Below are 10,000 nucleotides of genomic sequence, written 5' to 3' on the forward strand. Positions count from 1 at the left end.
CTTCCATTTTCAGGGCCGTTTACCGATTAAATGGTTGGCTATCGAGGCTTTGTTTGATCGGGTTTACACGACACAAAGTGATGTATGGGCGTTCGGTATCCTCCTGTGGGAAATTTTTACACTTGGTAAGGCGATACAATGACTTAGCATATTATATCAATATAATACGTTTACTTCATCACTTAGGGTTTTACGTAATAACGCTTTTACAATCGTAAATTGCGAGAAACGTTGGGGAAAGTAGAACAGAGGAAGATTAATCAAACTATGCCACTCTTGATAAAGCTGAGCTTCTTAAAGAACCTTACTCACCCACTTTACATGGCGCGCCATTGTTGTTGTTGTTATCCGGGCAGTTTGAGCGTTTACTTCCATATATGGGCAAGTATCGTTTAGTTATTTTCGCACTCGAGAGAAAAATTAGAACAGTTTTTGTCTCGGAAATAAAGGACTTCGAAGATCCTCGAGGAGGATTATCCTGTGAAGTTAAATGAATTTCGATTAGAAAAACAACAGAATACCTTCATTTCGAGCGCTGTTCTATGAAGCGTGGAGCTACGTCTGCAATGAATTCAAGAGGGAAATACACTTTCTACGCGTGGTACTTAGTTGTTTGAACTTTTAAGAGGACGTTAATTAATAAGCTAGCAACTCATATTTATTTCATACCCAAGCATTTCGTAATGGAAACAACAAGGCGAGATCGTTTAATTCGCTGCTAGCGCGGTACTTGGTAAATAAGCTTAATGCAAGCGATTAGCGATAAGCTATTATAGAGTAAACTAAAGGCAGTTTCAGTGTGGCGAGCGCAATACACAGTTGCAGCATTCGATGAAATACTCTTACTCTACTTCCCTAGAATTTCTTCTTTTCAAGTTTACCTAGTCTTCAAACGGGTGTTAAATCCAACAACAATTCCTGCTTCCTGTAAATATACACAAGCTGACCTTCTGACCCCTATAGATTTCAACTTTTCCAAACCAAGAATAAAAAATTCACACACAAGATTACTTTCACAAAACGCAGTTTTATTATCAGCGAGAAAATGAAATGAACAGCAATGGCTTTTTACTGATTGTGATGGAGATCAGTATTCAAATGTTTTCCAAAGGCTTGCCTTGCCTCTTTCTTCAGTGCCGGCAGCTTGAGCGGAAGACACACACAACAATATTTGAACAGAATTGTCGATCCGACGGTGGATTTGCTGTTCGTGATTCCTTACAATGTAGTCCAAGAAGTTCTTTCTTCATTTTCCAAAAATTACAATACATTAATTAATTCTGATCGTTCCAGCCGTTAATCGAGGAATTCCCAATTTCGGTACTCTTCGCTGCCATTCCAAGAGCAGATGGTTCAACAAAGATTCCGTTTCCACTCCACAACATGTTGCGAACAGTAAGTCATACATAAATAATATTAGAAACTCAAATGCTAATAGATATAGCTTATTTTCCAATGAAAAACAGAATTATACAGCCCATTCGATGTCCGATGGAAACAGATTCCTTTACACAGTCATAGAATTCAGAATTTCGGGGGCCCCGAAAATGGCCACTGAAGTAATGTGGGCGCTCAATGTAAAGTGGGTGAGTAAGGTTCTTTAACTCCCAGTTTAAGCAAAACTTCTCACACGAAGATGTCACACACATCCCCTTTTACCACCGTTCTTGGCCCCCTATGCCTGATATATCTGTGTCGGAACGTGAAATACTACAAGTTCTAAACAACCTAAAAACCTCTAAAGCCGTGGGACCAGATGGTATTCTTCCACGAATCTTAAAGGAGGCTGCCTTAGAAATTGCATCAATCTTTAAAAGTTCCTGGACACTGGCTCACTACCTGGACTGGCGCTAACATAATATTTGCCCCATTTATGAGAAAGGTGACAAATCTATCCCCATTAACTATCAACCGACATCACTTGCATGTATTATCTGTAAACTCCTAAAACACATTTTCTGTTCAAATCTATCATCGCACTTGGAACTCAATGGAATTATTACTTCAAGACAGCATCCCTTCCGAAGACATCACAGCTGTGTCACCCAATTATGCAAAGTCATCCACGGCTGGGCGAGCTCCACTGATGCTGGCTTCCAAACCGACGTGTTCATATTGGTTTTGCGAAGGCTTTCGGCACCGTGCCTCGTGAAAGATTGAAAGCTTAACTTTTCCACTACGATGTAAATGGAAACACGCTCCGCTGGATTGACGCCTTCTTATGCCATCGTCGCCAACCTGTTTTTGGGGTCTTATGCATTGTATGCACACAAACCCCTAAGTCAGAGGCAGATCTATTGTAGATCTTAATTGTCAGTCAGTCAGTTTGTCGGTGGGTTTGTCACTTTGAGGACGAGATCACACGTGACAGATCTCCGAGAGCATAAATAGTCTGGTTTCTAGACTGGGCACTAGTAATTGTGAGTCATTGGGTGCTTACCATTTAGCCAAATAATCCGGATGGAATGATCGTTGCATAAAGGTAAGCGATTTTCCGAATTTAATGACCAACCGGATGAGAATGGCGCTTACCATTTACCACACAGCATTCCATCCCGCATATTTTACTCGATCTTTTGAGAAAGGGCCTGGAGACGGAAGGATTCTCACAAATGGTAAGAGCATTTCGCGAATTCCGTTCCGAACGGAAAAAGAGGACTACCTCTGGGTTGTCCACAATTTCCGAAACGATTTTCCGGAAAATTGCCTTTACATTTGACCTCAAACCGACATTTCCGGATTTTTTGGCTAAATGGTAAGCACCCATTGTTTTCAAGCGTCGGCCATTGCTTCTAGCGTGTTGTCGTCGTTGTGTATTAAATCAACACTTGTTTTCCCTGTATTGGGAAAATGTTGAAGAGATTCCCGTCGCAAATTAGTTGTGATTGTTAAAGGTAAGTTATTTTTGTTTCAAAATTGCCCTGTCGTGCTGTTTATGAATGTTTACATCTTGAAGTGACCAATGAGAATACGCTTTTTATTAACTGGAGATTGAAATTATGTACTTTGTATAGCGACCTTTAGCCGGTAATAGCAGTACAGCGATTTCTGCAACTCGCGTGTTTATGTTACTCATGATTGTTCAAAAGTTGTATTTTCAAAAAATATAGGTTGTTAAAAATGTGTTCAACTTCATGGGTTTGATTTTCAAAGTTTAAAACTCCGCAGCAAATTCGTTCCCAACCGCAGAAATTAGTTTATTTGTAAATCTGTTCTGCAAAAAGACACGTGTTCCCGCAAAAGTAGAGACGTTCTAGAAAGACAAAATTAACACACCTGTCAACAAACTTGAATTCCGCACAGTCACCGATAGCAGGAAAGCCTAGATTTCGTCATTTGAAAGAAGAAGAATAAAAACACCATCGGACACATTTGTCTTTACTGGTATTTTAGTTTACGAGGAAATATAACATCATGTTCGGAAAAGTCGCGGACCAAGGATACCATACTGTATTTCTTTATCTTTCATATTCTTCATGTACTTCACGATTTGCTCTAACATGCTTGTGTTCAATTTTTCCAAGAGCGTAGACACCTTGTGATGTTTTAGGACGACTTATTGCAACAAATATTTGACCATATTTAAAGCTTCTTTGTTTGTAAAGATGAAAGCTTATTACTATTTTACCATTGTCAGTCCTTTAGCCTGTGAGCAAGCTCTCTAACCACCCCGCAAGAGAGCTTGCTCGCAGGCTATCAGTCCTTATACTTTGTGGACAGTGCAAGCCCATGGCCCATGCTCATGTAATTGCAAACTGTGTTCTTTGTATCTCAGGTAATGATAGCTTATTAGGTCTTACTTTTATCTTTGCCAAGATGGGTTCAATATATAGCTACTACTTTGTTTTCTTTAGCATATATTGGGTGTTGCTATTATTTATCATGTCTTGTCCTGCTTTATCATGATCAAACTTAATGAATATTATTGACGGGCTTTGAGTATTTGGAGTGACATATATTTTGACTACTGTGCGAATCTGACCATTGATCAATCTATCTGAGATGTCAATATTAGCTGTAAGCATCAGTCTTGCCGTTTCTTTTAAATGAAGTTCATAATCAAGTCCACCAGTTTCAGATCTTCCTCTTGACAATACTCTGTCAATATCTTGTTTATTAACATTGTTAGGATATTGATCTGTGGCTTTCAGGGTAAACATAGCTTTAGGAATCACGGCTAATTTTAATGTACCAACTTTATTCATTCAATACAATGAAAGGGAGAGATACCAGAGGGGGTTATCCCTATACGATAGTATCCGCCCAGATGTTATTGATCTATATTCGATTTTTATGAGGGAGGAAAGCCGGAGTACCCAGAGAAAAACCCTCGCAGTCAGGTTGAGATCAACTGGAACTCAGCCCGCATACGACCTCGAGGCCAGAGAACCTGAGTCGCAGAGGTGGGAGGCATGGTTGATAACCACTAAGCCATCCTGACTCCCCTTTTGGAGCTTTAAAGCTGATATAAATCACCAAGAGTAATAATATTTATACCAGCAAAAAGCTGTGAGTTCTTAATATCAAATATCTCTTTTAGTCATTGATGAATATGGAGGAGAATAGTGTTACCAACCATTGAGATCTCATCTATTATTATTATTACGTTCAGCTTACACAGTGATAATCTCATTTGTGTTCTTTTCTGGTCAAATATTGCAGGTAGGAAATCACCCGTATTTTTAGATATTGCTAATGCTGTGTTAATGGTTGTACCATCAAAGTTTATTGCTGTTACTCCAGTAGATGCTGCTAGTAAGACTGCTGGTTTTCCAGGATTCATTGGAGCAATTGTCTATAGGTTTTTTAAGTATGGTAGATTGTTTTAATCAAATTACTTTTCCCAGCACCACCACCTCCAGATATTTCTGTTGGCTGATTATACATTGTTATTGCTGATGGACTGTGATTTTCAGTAGTTTGGGGATTTGTAGCAAGCGCTGAGGGTACTTGTTCATCTACTGATGATTCATCTTGGAATTCTAGTTGTATTTCAGCATTCTCTTGATCATTTATAGGGTCATATGAATGTATGACAGTGCCCTGCGGGTTTCTTAGCCATTCTAGTGCCTCTGTTACTACTAAATAGCTGATAGAGATGGTGAAGTGTGCAGCAAAAGTTGTCCTAATTGTGCAAATGGCAATAAGAGAAAGATTAGCAGTGAGTCAAAGCTGTAAAATTCTGAACAGGTCCTGAAATTTGAAGCATACGCAAGGAATCCATTTCAGTACTGCACTGTTATGGCAAATTTTCAACCAATCATGCATCGTAAAAGTGACACCGCAGTACCAAATTCTGTAAGGGCCAAATGGAGTTAAACAAAGCATAAGACCCCAAGTACGCATTGCGGACCTATTTTTATTAAAAGTGCTAAGTCTAAATGGATTCCTGTAAGCTCAGGCGTCCCTCAAGGGACTGTGCTCGGCCCTATCCTTTTCAGTGTCTTCAATAGTGATGTAGTGAACAATACGAACTCCCAGATCCGGCTATTTGCCGACGATTGTGTTTGCCATCGACAGATCCGCTCCCATGAAGATCATACTACTCTACAAAAAGATATTCAACATCTTGGAGACTAGGCCCAGTGATGGAATATGAGATTTGAACCATTCAAGTGTAAAATTATGCACATTTCAAGGAAAACATATCACAAGTCCCACCACTTATACTTCTTACAGGATATTGCCCCCTGTCACGCATACGAAATACCTAGGTGTGACTATCACTAAGGATCTACGATGGAACCGTCACGTCACTAGCATTACCTGTAAGGCTAACCAAATGCTTGGCCTACTAAGAAGGATTTTTTTTGCTTGTGATCCAGCAGTAAAAGAAGCAGCGTACATGAGTCTGGTCAGACCACTCATAGAATACGCCAGTAGTGCTTGGGATAACCACACTGAACAGCTCATCGCTGAAGCTGAAAAAATTCAACGTAGAGCAGCACGCTTCTTCCTTTCCGACTATAAACATTATGAGCCTGGTTCTATGTCAATGATGTTGAAAAAAAATTTGACTGGACACCTCTATGGACATACTAATTCTCGTCAACAAAGGCTTAAATAACCTGGCTGCCCTTCCCTTCCCGGTATCACTCCAGAAACTCACAAGGAGATCAAGACACACATTGTGAACACTATATCCCGCTATCAGTTCGTAGCAATTTGTATAAATACAGTTTCCGACCTCAAACAGTAGCTAATTGGAATAGTTTACTTCAATCTATTATCGAGTTTACTTCAATCTATTATCGACTTATCGACATCGTATTATTGTTAGTAATTTTAAACCGTTAGACTGCTGACACTGTGACGTGAAGTGAAGCCTCGAAGTCCACTTTATGCAACGGTTCACAGTTACATTAGTCGCATTTCATGGACAGTATTTACAAATATGGAAGTGCACATTCACAGCGTATTTAATAATGCATTGCTGTTAGACAGCAACAATTGCCACACTAAGAAGTAATTTTATTCAACTGATGATATATATGCTGTAATACCTATCTTGATTCAGCCTTCATTTCTCAGTTTATCATCACTCGAAAACGTCCTTTTCCAATAACGTATATTTTAAATTCGCTTTTGTTTCAGGTGGCTCACCGTATCCTGGAATACCCATAGAAAAGCTGTTTGACCTGTTAAAAACGGGATACAGAATGCAAAAACCTCAAAATTGTCCAAATAATGTGTAAGTTCCGAAAATTTAAACGAGTGCATAACAACAGTACGTCAAAACACCCTCTCAAGAAATGTCCACACAAAAACTGTAAAAATGTGCAAGGTTCAAGCGTAACACACTATGTTCTCACTATTTTTAAGTCAGTTGGCAAGTACGTGGAAACACATGAGTTTTATATTACACATCAGGTTCTCTGCAGTGAAATCTTAATCTTTGTTGTTTTCTTTCTCTAAACAGATATGATATAATGATAAATTGCTGGGATGAAAATCCTTGCAACAGAGCTTCTTTCACAGATCTTAGGAAACTATTTGACGCCATGTTGTCAACAATGACGAGCAAGGTGAGCTTATCTTGTCTTGTTGTGCCAAGAATGACTGTTGACTTAAAATAACTTAAAGTAAAGACTTCAGACTTGACACATGTTCCACTGCCGAACGAATTGCATTATCAGTGGCGGCGCCCATCAACCATGTCGCTACCTTCCCAGCCGAAAGTTCAGTTATTGGTTTATTTTTGAGCTTTCTACGTTCAGCAAGCTGCGCAATGCTTTTCAGAGCCTCGCATAAAGCTCTTCTGCGACTGAATTGTGTACTTAACTTTCGGTTTTCAGACAGACCAGCCGGCGTGCTTCGATTTGTGCTAAAGCCGAGGCTAAGGTCAAAGTGTAGTCGCAAGCAATGAGCACAACTCGTCGTTAAAAAAAAAGATCCTTTTTCACTCTCATCTCTTCACTCGAGACGTTCCTGCGTGCTTAAGATGAGAACGTTACTCTTTCGACAGAACTAACTGTACGAGAAACATTTATATATACTTTCCTTGTTTCGCTGCTTTAATACCAACAGGAGTACTTGGAAATATTGGCTCAATCCATTGAAGACATAGCTTGTGAAATGGAAACACCGATAACAGACGATTCTGATCTAAACAATGATGGTATAACTGAGTCTTCATGTTAAAAGCACCCACCGGGAGCAAGAAGTAAAGTTGGTTATGTCCTCGTCTGAGCCTTTCGATTGTGGAAAAATGAAGAAAAACGCTTAGGCGATCGCGATACGTGAGCAAGGTGTCCGTCACACATCCCTTTGTCGTCGGGAATATATACAAAACTGCTTGTAGCGGGCATGCTTATGCATCTGAAGTGACTACTGACAACATTTAATGTGTTCATCTCAAGCTGTTCAGAACTCGTGCTCAAATTTGGTGACCGGAGTCTACTACAATTAACGAGAAGGAGATAATTATATAATTATATAAAGGCACCTGCGGTTTTCACCTTTAAAACTTTTGAGGGAAACGATAGGTATAACAATGACGAATTTCTTTTTCTCGAAATGAAATACTTTAAATCACGTGACTCAACCGTCTGACAAGCTTCAATTACTTGTGTTAAATGCACTATTTCTTTAAGGTATACTGAGCATCCACTAGGACGCCGCCAAATGTCAAATAACAGTAAAAGTGCAATCTATGAGTAATCATTCAAATTCCTTTCGTCCAATACAGGTTTGACACCCTGATAAAAATTAATTGATACAGCGTCGAACTTTTCAACACAGCATTAAAAAAGATCGAAACATCAAATGATTGAAACTGAACGATTTCGTAAGACAATTATGAGTATGATAAGGCAGAGTTCTGGCGGCGTAGTACAGCTCAATACAGAAACGGAAATGGCGTTTTTCAGTATCGTCTGGTTGGCTTCCGTGGCTTCTGCTGTAGAACGAAAAGACTGAGACTACTTTCGCAGAAAGCTGTGAATACGTCCGCCTAAATGGCATCCTTGTTTTATGGAGTAGAAACGCCGCATTTTCAGACTTGAATTATTTAGCTCAAGCCACTAGGATATGAAAAGCGAATTTTCGAACAGCATAACTGTACATAAATGTGAAAAAAATAATAATTAAGTCCTCCTACCTTGCATTGTCATTTAACGGCAGTACAGATCTTACTATTCATATGTAACTATGTAAAGAGTAACGAGGTAATAGAAGCAACGACCAAAACAATGAAGTATTTTTCTTTTCTTTTCTTTTCTTTTCTTTTTTTTTTTTTTTTTTCTTTTCTTTTTTCTCTTCTTTTCTTTCTTTTTTCCCTTTCTTTTCTTTTCTTTTCTTTTCTTTTCTTTTCTTTTCTTTTTTCTTTTCTTTTTTCTATTCTTTTCTTTTCTTTGTACCAAGTCCCACAAAGCTTGATACGGTACACAAGTTGCTACGCAGGATTCCGAACCTACGACCTCCGAACACCGGTCGGATGCTCTTCCCATGGAGCTACAACAACTCCTGTGAACAACTACATGTTTTATATTTTGAATTTTGAGGAGACGTATGACATTTGAGCTAGACTGAGAGCAGTCTCTGTTTTGCTCTAAATCGGTAAAACGAACACTTCGAATTGGCTGAAACTGCGGGTCGCAAATACCGCGGGCGTTTGTTAGAGTGAAAACAGAGACTGCAATAGTTTCATATTGCGTTTTGGAACCCCAGTGACAGATTGACAGCTCTCATCATCCTGCCTGCCATGCCCATTTGGAAAATATTCTTGCGAGAATAGATGAGCCTTTTTTGCCGATAATTTATACGTAATGTTCGTTCGTCAACAAAACTTCAATACCGTGTAGCACTTTAATTTTGCGGGGTTTAATCTTTGCGGTTTAATCTGCAAAATTAAAGTCCCGAAAAAAATATCATGCTACACGGTAAGGGGATGCGCGATGATTCCAAGCCAAAAGGACAGCAACAAATAAAAAGCCGTCCATGTCGGATTTTACCCGCTTATGTACTGAGAGTTCCTTCGAAGTAATTTATGGCAATTTTCCATCCGAAAGCAGCGCCGTAAAGCCTTCAGAAGCCCAACAACCGAAGACATTGTACGTGAGCATAGATAGTATTTTTAGCGTCTCATGTCGGAAGGGTTTCCCTGAACTTTATTTTGGAGAAACTAAGTTGGATTTACTACATTTTAAAGTTACTCGCTTTCTCCTTGTGTGAAAGAGTAGCAACAGATGATCCCAGGATAAAGGAAGGGATGTCACCGAAGGAAGATTCAAGCGAATGTAATTAGCCAGTAATTCGCCACACGCCTAACAGTTCCAAATCAAAAGTCTTCAAGGCTACCGCAGATATGATGATGGAAGCAAGAATGCATGCTTGATATTTAATCCTTAATTTCTGGTGAAACGACAGTGGACAAACAATCGTTTTCGTAAAGCCAACTGTTGCTTGATTATTTTGGCCATCTTTGAATCGGAAAGGGACTTTATTTAAGTGTGTAGACGTTCTAGCGCTGAAGCACTAATTGGGGACACTGTAAATTGAA

The 10,000-nt window shown here is 39.3% G+C and overlaps 1 protein-coding gene across 3 annotated transcripts in view; it reads left to right on the forward strand.

The window, feature by feature from the left end:
* The window catches only part of LOC138043267 (fibroblast growth factor receptor 2-like), a 36,842-nt gene extending 28,154 nt beyond the window's left edge, over window positions 1-8,688 (forward strand). For all 3 annotated transcript variants that reach the window (XM_068889458.1, XM_068889459.1, XM_068889457.1), the window contains 4 exons: window positions 14-125; window positions 6,595-6,691; window positions 6,920-7,025; window positions 7,528-8,688. In XM_068889458.1, coding sequence (XP_068745559.1) covers window positions 14-125; window positions 6,595-6,691; window positions 6,920-7,025; window positions 7,528-7,641 — 429 coding nt within the window. In that variant the 3' untranslated portion in view covers window positions 7,642-8,688. The remainder of the gene's footprint in view (window positions 1-13; window positions 126-6,594; window positions 6,692-6,919; window positions 7,026-7,527) is intronic.
* Window positions 8,689-10,000: the final 1,312 nt, after the last annotated feature.

Source organism: Montipora capricornis, chromosome 3, assembly GCF_036669925.1.
Source record: "Montipora capricornis isolate CH-2021 chromosome 3, ASM3666992v2, whole genome shotgun sequence".
Lineage (NCBI taxonomy): Eukaryota > Metazoa > Cnidaria > Anthozoa > Scleractinia > Acroporidae > Montipora > Montipora capricornis.